Source organism: Limanda limanda, chromosome 4 (assembly GCF_963576545.1).
Source record: "Limanda limanda chromosome 4, fLimLim1.1, whole genome shotgun sequence".
Taxonomy (NCBI): Eukaryota; Metazoa; Chordata; class Actinopteri; order Pleuronectiformes; family Pleuronectidae; genus Limanda; species Limanda limanda.
Window position 1 is genome coordinate 1,922,046 of NC_083639.1, and position 12,356 is coordinate 1,934,401.

The following is a 12,356-nucleotide window of genomic DNA, read 5'->3' on the forward strand; positions in this document are numbered from 1 at the left end:
AGAGCTGCAGCCCAGACACACTGACCTACACAGGCACAATAAAACCACCCGGGACAATGGGAAACAGTAAACACAGTGCAGACATGAGTGGATCCATCCCAGGCTAAAGGATGACGTGGGTTTTTTTCCCAGAACATTCATCATGATCATGGATCAGGTGGTTACAGCTTTGTTATTTCAGTGACACATTCAAAGGTAAATAAAAGAATCACAAAGGGATCATGTAGTCACTCGCGCCGGGGTATGGGTAGACATGTCGGACTGATTTGGTGCACCTCGGCCTGTTGGCGCTGGCTCTGCGGGCGCACTCGTCGCTGTCGGTCCGGCAGGTGCCGCAGTGGCAGCTGATGGCCACCGGGTAGGTGAAGAGAGGGTTGGTGTTGACGGGACAGCCGGGCAGCACCACCGTGCGATACACCACCTCGTCGTAGGTGCAGCCTCGCTGGACGACCCGCGGGCCAAAGCTGTCCCTCAAGTTGCGTTCCTGCTCGTCACACAAAAACATATGTTTCGCCCTCTGCACATTCAAAAGTACTGGATGAATTCCCATGAAACCCAGTGGAAGGTCGAGAAAGAACTCATTAAATCACAAATTGGATTTTTTCATTTTCTTTAACATTGCACGATCTGGCATTTTTCACTATTTTCCTTCATGGAGCTTGATGGAAGAATGCTTTTTATAAGTTTTAGCAATTTGGTACAGATCCAAATAAAAAAAATGTATCCAGTGAAATAAAATGTGGTTTCACAAGGGGACTGCTAGGCCTTGGTGGAGGAGTTCCATTCTAGTTAAGTGTTGATTTGAGTTGCAGGTGAGAAAAAAATGTGCAATGAGGGTTTCATTTTAATATGACTTCCTTATGTCATCTAAGAAAAAACTATTTCTAAAAAATGTGCTTCGCGTTGTATTTATATAAAGTCACAACTAGTTTTATGTTACATGACAGTAATTAAACGGAATGGGACAAGGCTTTTTGTAAAATGAAAAAAAAGGGAAATATTCACTCATGTATCTCATAGTTTGAACTCAAAAACTAAAGTTCAGCAGCTATTTTGAAACATAATTTCCTTTCCTTAAGACTTTAATTACACAGATAAATGCTTAATTACAGGTTAAACATTGACCCAACCCTTCCAGCTGAATAGAAACTAGTGTTTTCTTCTTGTACACACCCATGACTTGCAGAATCCCATGCAGCTCGTGGTGTTGATGGCCACACAGAAGTCACACTCTGGCTTCTCCACATACAGTGTGAAGTCTGTGGGCAAACACATGGGAACAGCTGGGCTGAACAGCAGAAAGAGGAGCCAGCAGTTGAACACGGCCGTCTCCATGTTCACTTGTGTTCTTTACTCCGATCAGTTTGAAGCTGCAGGGGAAAGAGGGACAGAGAGATGTATTGACAATCAAATAACGGAGTTTAATCAAATGATTGGTATGGTGTGTTTCTGTTCCTTTGCTCACCTTAAAGAGAGATGTGGTCTGCAGGTCTTACGGTGCTGTGAGTCTGAACAGTCTGATTTATGTGATATTTATATAATCCACCTTTATGTAAACCGGCCGTTATCGTCCATCGGTGACGTAGGGAAGAACTAAACTTTCTGTCCATTATGTGAATGACATGAATTAATAATGTCTTTCATGAACACATGCGATGCAGGAGAGGATGCACGCCCTGATTCAGGAGTCTGAGGCCGTGTCCACTAGATGTCACAACTTCCCCCAATTGCTCAGTCTGTGCTTGAAAGTAATGGGTTTTTCATGAAGCAGTAAAAGTCAAAGATTAACCTGAGTTTTACTTCTTTTTCCAAAACAAACCTTTTCTGTCTCTAATTTGAATAAAAATTAACTTCTTTTAACAGAATATTTCCATGCACGTCAGGTGTGCATGTGAAAATGATAAGGACTGAAAAAAGTGACACTGAAGCACATCCACATTCAGCAAGTCTACAAACCTGCACTGGAAATGGGTAGAGAACATTCAGAGAGTGTTTGTCTTTTCCCCTAGTCAGTAGAAAATAAAAGCTACATACGTCAGCATTCACGTCCCAATACCGGATTTTTCCGATAGACAACAAAGTTCTTTAATTTGACATCCATCACCTTGACACTTCAGGGACTTCAGGAACTTATCTATATATTTGATTAATGATTGTCGAGAAAGACTCTCTCTCCAACCCATTGAGCCACAATGTTAAGTAAGCGATTGCTTAGTGGCTCTTCTGATCCCTACAGACAATGAACTAAACTTCCTCTAATAAACGTTATCTTTTACGACACGCACCGCTAGCATGTCCTGTTCTTCTCTGGTGTATCAGTGACTAATGCTGTTTGTGCAATTAATGGCTTGCATCATGAAAACATGAAAGGCGCTGGGCCAGTTCAGTGTCCATCTTAGCTGCTCATTATCTGCTCAGCTTTACAAACATTAACAGAACAAGACGTTTTTATTAATTAATATTAGAAGTATTCACACTTCAGCAGCCACTTTAAACCGACTTTCTCCGTCTCCTCTGCAGTCGTCAGATTATTTCTGGAGTTTGACAAACTTCTTTGTGCATCGCAGGAGTGACAAGGATGTGTTAGGTAAAGCTTCCGTAATGATGACAGCAGGAGAAGTGAGCCAACCCTTAACTTTTACCCTCCCTGGCCGCAGAAATTCCTGATTTAACCGATGACTACTGAGTAACCTGGAGCTTTAGAAGGAAACGTAAAAGGAGCAACATCAACGGCCGGTGACACATCATAAGATCCTTATGTTTTACTATCGTCTGAATTGTGGGTGACCCCAGCCCTATCTGTGCTTGATGGATTATTAACTCAAGTAAAGAACTGTTTATAGTGGGACCAACAAGTCATAGTGCATCAGAACAGGAGCAGTCGTCTGTTGTTATCAGCAGGAAAGACTTAACGCACTGATACTCTAAAGTAGTAGATGACGAAAAACAACGGAATGGATCGTTCTTTCTTTCCTGAAGGTTTGAAGAGAACTTTTAAGATGAATGACCCAGATTGGTGTCTGGCAGTTGACAGATTCTGAGACGAGCTGAACGGCTTCTTTTTATCGCTGTCTTCAGGCTGTATTTTTCTTTTGGCTTATGAACAACTGTACTTGAGAGCAATTGCCGGACAATTCAGAGGGAAGAACATTAAACATTAGCAAGGTTGCATAATAGAGGAATCCTGTTGAATCTACGCTGTACAAGGAAGCTTCTTCTACTGAACTCACCATGGTTGGTACGGGTGGTCCTGTGGCCACTTTCTCAGTGTGGGACTATGTGGTGTTTGCTGGCACCATCTTGGCTGCGGCCGGCATCGGTCTCTTCCAGGCCATCCGAGGCCGCAAGGAGACCAGCAGCGAAGAGTTCTTGTTGGGTGGACGGCAAATGACAGCTGTGCCGGTCGCCATGTCCCTCACCGCCAGCTTCATGTCGGGGATCACGGTCATCGGCACACCAGCTGAGGCTTACCGGTTTGGATCGGCCTTCTGGCTCTTCGGCTTCTCCTACGCCATCATGTCTGTCGTCACGGCTGAGTTCTTTGTCCCGCTTTTCTACCGACTGGGGATAACCAGCACCTACGAGGTGAGACATCACAGACATCTAAATCATTTTAATGGCCCAAAGGCTGGAAGACACATGCAGCACATAATAACTTTCAAATAATATATAACACAATAATGCAAGCATGCTCTTTTGGAACACGGATAAGGCTGCAGATGAATCATCTCTTTGTTTACGGTGATAAAAAGGCTCATGGGGCCGCACTGAAGCCAACTGCTATACAAGTATTATCTACATATGTGTGGAGTTAAAACATTAAGAAACAAAAACAAAGAAACAAACAGCTTTAATCTTCTGTAGATATGGATTCAACCAGTTGATGTAAACAACACAATCCATCTTTTTAAAGATGCTTGATGATCTAATTCCCTCTTGTATTTCTAGTACCTGGGGCTGCGTTTCAGTCGGCCCATCCGGATAATTGGGACGTCGATGTACATCTTACAGACGGTAACTATCACAAACAAACCCATTCAGATGATTAAAATGGTTAATCTAACATGGTAAACAGCAGCTGCCTCTTTCCGTTTGACTTTATGTAAGATGGATTCTTGAATATGAATCACATGCTCGTTGTGCTTCTGTCTAATCAGCTAATGCTGGTATCTTCTTCCAGGTGCTGTACACCGGTTTAGTCATCTACGCTCCAGCTCTTGCACTAAATCAAAGTACGGTGACTCGCACAACAACTCACAAAACAAGAAAAAACTTTCACTACTTCTAACTTCTCCTTGTTTCTATAAGGACTACAAATAGGATTTTAGCTTGTAATGTTCACACACAATCCCAAACCTGTTTATACCTGTTAAGTAAAGGGTTAGGGAAATCCATGGGTGTACATGCATAGAAAAGATTCATATTTGTGAAAAACAAATGTCATATCATAAGTTAGAGACAGTGTGATTGGGATTTTGGATACTTTTATACTTAATAATCACTAAGAGAGAAAGTTAGAGGCAATAGAAGATCGTTCTTATCATTATCTCTCTTATTTAAGTCATTTTTCACTTATGGACTAAAGAGAATCTTTGTTAAACTCACCACAGAGTTCTCTTTCACAAATCTGTTCTACACATGTCAAATTTAAATTCCTCATACAGATTTATTTAAGTCAATTTACAACAACAAATCTTACTGAACCTAACCTGAGCCTGTATTTTTCCTTTCTCTCTTATACACATAGTTTAACCTAAAAATGAATGTGTTCTACGTCTTGTTGTTCCTGTTCTTGTAATAAATCAAAGTTATATATATCATTTTATAACATGAATAATGACATTTTATTTCCTGAATAGTCACTGGACTGGATCTATGGGGAGTGCTGGTGGCCACAGGAGCGGTCTGCATCCTCTACTGCACTTTGGTTTGTACTGTACATTTTACAGGATATGATTTATTGGATTAAATACATAATCTGTACACCCTGAGTGTTTTCACATCAAGTCTACAATCCAGTCCAAGTATGCTTCCATCTCAAAAACTTTGAGGTTTTAAATGAGCAGTTTGAGCACCTGCTGCAGTTTCTTGTTACTGAAACTGAAAACATTTTCTGCATGATGATGTACACTTATAAACATGATGTATTTCACGAAAGTGCATGTAAATACTCAACTCTCTTACATGGATTATCTTTCAGGGCGGCCTGAAAGCAGTGATCTGGACAGATGTGGTCCAGATGGTGATCATGCTGTCGGGGTTTGTGGCTGTAATAGCCAGAGGAGCCGTGCTGCAGGGAGGCCTGGGCAAGATCTGGGAAGATGCCGGCCAGGGAGGCCGACTAGAGGCGTTTGAGTAAGTGCACAAGCAGTTAGTTATTGTTTTATTTCGTTTTATTACAATTGAAGATGGGTGGGGCTTCATGAATCAGAGTTTTAGTGTCTTATAAATTTGCAGACACAGGGAAACAAAGTACATCAAACTTTTGTATAATTCCCTGTTACGCAACTGGTCTGCACTCATTATAATAAAAAAACCTGAATATTTACCAGAATGGAACCCAGTAGAGTATAAAGCTTCACAAAAGCCCAGCGCTCCCCCATTTGAAACCACACTTAAATTCACTAGATCCGCACTTTTATTTGGATCTGCACAAAATTGATCACAATCATAGATATCAGTCAACCAAAATATGCATGTTTTTTTCATAAAGAATCATGAATTATTTCCTGGGGAATAGATGCAAACGTCAAATAACTCCTAACTCGCAATGTTGAAGAAAGAAAAATAAAAAAAAACTCCAAAACGTAATGTGTTCTTTCTTGGCCTATTTTCAATCCTTCTGCCAATGTTTAATGGAATTCCATTCTGTAGTTTAAGTGTAATCCTGCTGACAACAAACCAACAGGCAGGGGTGAAAACCCCTAATTGCATTAAACGTGACTTTCCACATTATTAAGTTATATGATTTACATCATAAGTTTATGGTTTAATGTCCCTTAAAGTCTCTTTTCTGTGTTGTTTTGTGTCGTTGATCTTCACTCCAGCTTTGACCCAGATCCTCTGAAGCGACACACCTTCTGGACCATCGTGGTCGGAGGCAGTGTGATGTGGGTTTCTATCTACTCCATCAACCAGTCCCAGGTGCAGCGCTACATCTCCTGCAAAACCTTGGGCCATGCCAAGACGTGAGCATTCCATCACACAGTACAGAATCACACAGACTCTGAGTGAAGGGTTCGTGCACTGACAGGTTCTTCTCTTTCCTCTCTCAGGTCTTTGTACTTGAACATGATCGGCTTGTGGTTAACTGTGAGTCTAGCTGTGTTTTCTGGCCTCACCATGTATTCCATTTACAAGAAATGCGACCCTCTCCTAAACGATGATATAAGCACCCCCGACCAGGTAGTCTCTTTACTCCCCATCACACGGCCATCCTGCTGTACGTTGTGTTAAAAAAAAAAAGTTAACAGTAAAATGGTTTGTGTCTGCAAACCAGCTGCTGCCCTACCTTGTGATGGATATTTTGGCGATCTACCCTGGAATCCCTGGTTTGTTTGTGGCTGCTGCCTACAGCGGGACTCTGAGGTGAGGCCTGGGGAGGAAAGGCAACTGTATTATTTCAAAACAAAGTCAGGAATGCTGTGTTGAAAGGGAAACACAGTAGATGTTAAGCTTCAGGCATAAGGAGATAGTGTTTGAGCAACACCTGAATCATCACTTGAGTACTAAACAACATGACAGTAATCTAATCTACTATTTAAATTCATCTTAAATGAATCCATTTGTTTTCCAGCACCGTGTCTTCCAGTATTAATGCCCTGGTTGCTGTCACTGTGCAAGACTTCATCCTCCCTGTGTGCAAAAACCTCACAGAGAAACAAGTCACCTGGATGAACATGGGTCTGAGTGAGTTGGGTTCTGATGGCCGCCAGAATGAAAGAAAAAAATGTACAATAGAGAAGTGAAAGAGAAAAAGAGTTAACTATTGTTATGAATAAATGCTGTAAACGCCTTGGATTACAACATATACTTCTAAGTAGAGACCAAGATTATATCACCTCCAAGAAGGTTAGGTTTTGGATCTGTCTGTTTGTTCGTGGCTTAGTTGGTTTGTTAGTCAGCAGGGTTACGCAAAAACTCCTCAACAGATTTCCACATAACTTGGTGGAAAGATGGGACATGAGCCACTAAAGAAACCAGTACATTTTTACGAAGATGCAGGATTTTTCCCAACCTTCTTTAACTTAGCGAGATAGGTTGTTTCCCAGAAAAGAATTCATGGATCTTGTTTAAAAATCTGTGTTTGCAAGAGGATTCAGCATTATTGAAATTACGGTGATGGAGTCGCTCAACTGGCATTTAAGTTATCTTATCTTGTGAACAATAACCTGATCATTTCCGCTACACAATTTAGAACATAATCAAAGACAAATAACAAAATCTAGTTCATTACAGAAACGCACACGTGAAGACAAACAGACTTTGCAGGACCCGAAGCAAAAACAGTAACTGTTTCAATCAGGTAGATTAAATGAGACAAACATGTGCAGGCAGGAACACGGAAGTTCAATGAACCTGAGGTAGGCTGAGACCGAGGGCATGGCTCCACTTCTGCATTTATCTCACATTACAGCTTCAGGGAAATAATTCAACAAACTTTGTTGCGTAATACAGACATTTGGGTTTGTATGGTGTTTTTACACAATACAACAATGTCGTTAGTCTTACCCAGGTAATAACTCAAGGAAATATATGTAAAAAAAAAGGAACAGAATACCAAATGGAATCCAATTAAAAACCTGTTTCATGATCATTCTAGCAAATCTATATGGACCAGAATTGTTTCTGGCACTTCAACTCTATAGTCAAAAAGGGTAAAAAGGATTTAGACAGATTCCTGGACACACAACGCTGTCACAACACGCCTACTTATGGCTAAGAATGTTCTGTCTCCTGACAACGTGCAGTTGTTTAGATAACTAAGATTACTGCAGATGTGCCTGAAGAAAAGAAGACATATTTAGGGCTTTTGTAAATTAAGATTTATGAATAGGTTTGGATTAAGTTTTCGCAGACTAGTGATTTCAATTTAAAAAAAAACAATGCTGCACAACCCACCTGGAAAAACTCACACAAAGGTTACATTAATCACAAATTATCTCTAAAAGAGAAATTCCAAATATGTATGACTCAGATACAATGTTGTTTTGTAATTTTCATGGGTAGACATTTGAAGTTGTGATTAGATTGTTCCTTTGATTTCAGTTTTATAATTACATCTATAACTTACATCTCCAAAGGTGTGTTCTTTGGAGCCGTGTGTATCGGAATGGCAGGAGTTGCCTCTATGATGGGAAGTGTTCTGCAGGTAACGCTCATTTACTGCTCTACAGCCCCACCCCAGGGTGAATACGAGGAACTACAATTCCTCACACAATCGTCTATTTTCAGGCAGCTCTGTCCATATTTGGCATGATCAGCGGGCCTCTCCTCGGTCTCTACCTGCTGGGCATGCTTTTCAGAACAACAAATTCAGTGGTCGGTATCTACTTGAGTATTTACCAGAATGTATGCGCCCTCTGACATCACAGACATTTTTGAATTAAGAAAATTTTGTGTGTTTACCTTTCAGGGAGGACTACTGGGACTGATCATTGGTCTGGTGTTGACTCTGTGGGTGGGGATCGGAGGTCAGATCTACCCACCGTCAGATGAGAAGACGCTTCCTCTCCAGGTCACCACTGTGGGCTGCTTCAACGCTTCAACCATGGCTCCCTGGACCACCGGACAGCCTGAGTGAGTCACGCTCCAGAAAACCAAGGTTCATCTGATCGTATTCAAACTTACGATATAGTCACAGTTTGTAAGTGAATACTGACTTAATATCGAAAACACTTAGAATTAGATCTGAAAATACATTTTACTAACCGCTGCTTTTCTGGACTGTGTTTGAGAATTAAACTTTTGTCCAAACTTTAAATATACATCCAGATAAATGCTGAATTTGACATGAACAGCTCCAGAGTGAAAACACATTTACGCAAAGAGAAGATCCAAACACTTTAAATGTATATACAAATATATATAGTTCGTACATGAAAAACTGGACCTTATGTGGCTGCTAGACTTCAAATGTAACTATTAAACATGTTTTTGACAGTGTTATCACCACCCGTAATAGTTATAAAGCTAAAGGAATAGTTTGACCTGGAAACTTGAAGACTTTTCTCTGTGTATCAGTTTCAGACCAGCTCTGGCCGACTCCTGGTACTCCCTCTCCTACCTCTACCTCTGTCCGCTGGGCACACTGACCACGATGGTGTGTGGTCTGCTGGTGAGCATCGCTACAGGTAAGATATCCTTCTTTCAGCTCCACTTCCACTGCATAGGAACAGTACAGCTGCCCTCCTGTAAATGTTTAAAGTTATAACCTACTAACAGTTATTGGCTTATAAATCTGCTTTTTTAGGTGGGTGTAAACAAGAGAAGCTGAACTCTAACCTGTTTGTGAGGAGAAAGGACCTCATCTGCTTCAGCTTCTTCAATAAATCAAAGGTACGATGTCGTCTCTTATTGTATCTCACAACTCTACAGCCGGGTCCGTCGTGGTGTTGATGTGCTTCTTCATGTTCTTAACCCACTACAGGTGTCAGATGTCACACAGAAGGATTCAACGGAGTTTCATATAAGCGCGGACGACTTCGATTTGAAGAGCAAAGTTGAAAAATCCACCAAGCTGTAACGAAGCTCCGTCAATGTCCTGTTCATCATGGAGACATTCTCAGTTTTATTTATCTACATTTATTGTGCTGATAAAAAAAGAAAGAAAATTAACTCCACTACTCGTTTGTGCATTTTTATGTTTTCAACATTTTGCTGAATATAGATAATTGATTAGATTTTGTATTAAAGAATTTGTTGAAAAACTAGAATTGAAATGCAAAAACGTGCACATTTATGCTGCTAACGACCTGATGTGCTTAAAAACCAAGACAAAGCAGAGACAACAGTTCTGCACTGTTCTTCAAAATACATCATCCATAAAGACAGAGTTTTATTATGTTGTAACTGTTATCAGGACAATAGAGAAAAGGGCACTTACAGTATCACAGACACAACTCACTGCGATATGGTTCATAGCCCTTTGTTCTCCGTGAACGCTGCATTGCTTCACCTCAAGCTAACTCTGACACACTGGAAAATGATTGTTGCCCGGCTGTTCGGTTTATGACTATTTGTACATTTCCTGGTTATTTTTATCAGGATTTGTCTGAGCACAAATCAACTACCTGTACACAAATTGTACTTGTTAATAAATATTTTGTACAAATTGTTGACTGTAAACATGTGTATGTGAAAGCTTTGAGAAAGCAGCTCAATCTACTCTGGGTATGCATAATGTATTTGAAATGAGCGAGAGCGAGCGACAGACGGAGAAAGATTGAGCTTTGATCTAGGTTATTTAGCCGTGCCCTTTGTCTCCATGGCAACACACAAAGAGGAAGTTTGCAGAGCACTGACCCGCCCACTTTTACCTGCAGCCATGCCAGCAACTCAACTCTTCAGCCGAGGAGGCTGACTCACTGCAGCCAGGGAACTCAAAGAAGTTACTGTTTTCAGTCAAAGGGACGACAAGAGGTGAGCCTTATTTTTTTTAAATCAGTGAATAAACTATGTAAAAGTTATTTACTTTTAAACTAAAGTTTGTACTTAATACATACTTCACACGAGAGGGAGATTAGAAATGTTTCCGGTAAAGATAAGAGTCGACTGTTGTGTAATTTCTTGGTTTGTACTAAGTCATGTTTAGTGTGTTCAGTCGTTTCCTGCTGCAAATACGTAAAAGTAATATGTAAGAGTATGAGACCTTCTAACACAAAGTACCAGGTGTAAATATTTGTTTTAGCTGCGTTATGACACCAGTGAACAAACTCACTCTTTAAACTGAATGTTGCTACAATAATGTAGAGAGATGATTTACTCTCTCTACATTAGAGATGTTTTACCAGAGCAGAATGTACAGTGCTTCTCTTGGAAGGGTTTTCAGCCCGTGTTGTTTTGTTTCCCAGTTCAGGACTCGGACATGGATACCCTCTTTGCTGCTCTGACTTGTTGCCTTTTGGCCATTTCTTCTGCTGCGGCACAAACAGTAAAAGGGGATTCCCCCACAACGAAACCTTCTGTCTCAAACAACATGACACAAACAACTGAATTAATGATGTCATTGCACACCGTGGGAAACACAGCTTCTACTTCAAAAGTGACTGAGAACACAACAACCGCGTTCAGCAGCACAACCTGGAACAATGAAACACTCAACAAAACTACAATCCACCCACAGACTTCTCAGTCAACAACCATCTTGGCTCCTCTGACAAACAGCACCACCCTGATGACCAGCACGCCTGCTGCTCTCACTCCAACAGTAAACGCGAGTGAGACCACAACAGGTTACACAAGGACACCTGATACTACAGCAATTACAAGCACAAATTCAACTCCCCCTGTTAACACAACTTCACATTCAGTGGACGCAACCACACAAGGTACTTATCAGGTTCCACGCCTTAATCATAAGAGTGTGATTAATCCGTGCCGTTATTAACTTCTATCACTTTGTTTGTCACTGTGCTTCCAGGTTTAACACTGAACATTTCAGAACAGAACTTGACAATTGTCTTCAGCGTCGTACTGGGAGTTTTTCTCGTGTCCCTGGTCGTATTCATGTTTCGAAGATGCAGACAAAAAATCCAATACTTGCATCAGCCGCTAAACAACTCTGACTGCCCGGGTAAGGAGCTCCCTGTTCATCGCACGATCAATACGAACCATTCTATGTTTCATTAGCAGGTAATATAATACCCATTTATTTTCAACAGATGCTTTTGTAGCAGATGATGACACGCTTGTAATCTCTGGAGGACTTTATGACGGCCATCCCATGGACGATAATGCACCTGCAGTCCCCGACGACCAATCTCGGTTTCGCCTCGAGTTCCTTCACTGAGACAGTTAACTAGCGTTTGAGACGTCACCCCCACAAGGTTTCTTCATCTACCAATGTGAAGAGAAATGTCTTCATGAGGAAGGAAAAAAATGAGGAAATCATTCAAACAAGAGCAGAACGGGTCTATTTGAACACCTTTACTTATATGACTGTCAAAACGAGAACAGATTAATATATATACGATTTCAATACATAACTCACACACCTTTTCCCATAACAGCAATATAAACTAAACATAGAACATCAGTAACGCATCAAGTAACATCAGATATTGAAATTATAGAATATAAACATCCAAGAACACTGTTTAACCATAACAACACTTTCTGAACATGTAAATAAATAA

At 40.8% G+C, this 12,356-nt stretch overlaps 3 protein-coding genes across 3 annotated transcripts; 2 read left to right on the plus strand and 1 right to left on the minus strand.

The window, feature by feature from the left end:
* Positions 1–208: 208 nt before the first annotated feature.
* On the minus strand, positions 209–1,335 carry tshba (thyroid stimulating hormone subunit beta a). The gene is made up of 2 exons (XM_061069140.1): positions 1,174–1,335; positions 209–484 (listed from the first exon to the last, which is right to left on the minus strand). Exons 1-2 carry the CDS (start codon positions 1,333–1,335, stop codon positions 209–211), a joined length of 438 nt encoding a protein of 145 aa, XP_060925123.1.
* Positions 1,336–3,231: 1,896 nt separating this feature from the next.
* slc5a8l (solute carrier family 5 member 8, like) lies at positions 3,232–9,745 on the plus strand. The gene is made up of 15 exons (XM_061069141.1): positions 3,232–3,585; positions 3,949–4,014; positions 4,181–4,232; positions 4,860–4,927; positions 5,201–5,355; positions 6,048–6,188; positions 6,276–6,405; positions 6,500–6,588; positions 6,797–6,909; positions 8,304–8,371; positions 8,455–8,541; positions 8,636–8,799; positions 9,244–9,353; positions 9,473–9,558; positions 9,650–9,745. The coding sequence occupies exons 1-15, from the start codon at positions 3,232–3,234 to the stop codon at positions 9,743–9,745; spliced, it is 1,779 nt and encodes a 592-aa protein (XP_060925124.1).
* Positions 9,746–10,562: 817 nt separating this feature from the next.
* Positions 10,563–12,333, plus strand: si:ch211-105j21.9 (sialomucin core protein 24-like). The gene is made up of 4 exons (XM_061070096.1): positions 10,563–10,641; positions 11,073–11,549; positions 11,642–11,794; positions 11,883–12,333. The coding sequence occupies exons 2-4, from the start codon at positions 11,087–11,089 to the stop codon at positions 12,008–12,010; spliced, it is 744 nt and encodes a 247-aa protein (XP_060926079.1). The 5' UTR covers positions 10,563–10,641; positions 11,073–11,086; the 3' UTR covers positions 12,011–12,333.
* The last annotated feature ends 23 nt before the right edge of the window (positions 12,334–12,356 follow it).

Coding starts and splice junctions, on each gene's coding strand:
- si:ch211-105j21.9 (XM_061070096.1), top strand. CDS start 11,087: ATGGATACCCTCTTTGCTGCTCTGACTTGTTGCCTTTTGGCCATTTCT. Junction 11,550..11,641: donor AGTGGACGCAACCACACAAG/GTACTTATCAGG, acceptor CTGTGCTTCCAG/GTTTAACACTGAACATTTCA. Junction 11,795..11,882: donor AAACAACTCTGACTGCCCGG/GTAAGGAGCTCC, acceptor TATTTTCAACAG/ATGCTTTTGTAGCAGATGAT.
- slc5a8l (XM_061069141.1), top strand. CDS start 3,232: ATGGTTGGTACGGGTGGTCCTGTGGCCACTTTCTCAGTGTGGGACTAT. Junction 4,015..4,180: donor CGATGTACATCTTACAGACG/GTAACTATCACA, acceptor ATCTTCTTCCAG/GTGCTGTACACCGGTTTAGT. Junction 4,233..4,859: donor AGCTCTTGCACTAAATCAAA/GTACGGTGACTC, acceptor TTTCCTGAATAG/TCACTGGACTGGATCTATGG.
- tshba (XM_061069140.1), bottom strand. CDS start 1,335: ATGGAGACGGCCGTGTTCAACTGCTGGCTCCTCTTTCTGCTGTTCAGC. Junction 485..1,173: donor TGGGATTCTGCAAGTCATGG/GTGTGTACAAGA, acceptor TGTGACGAGCAG/GAACGCAACTTGAGGGACAG.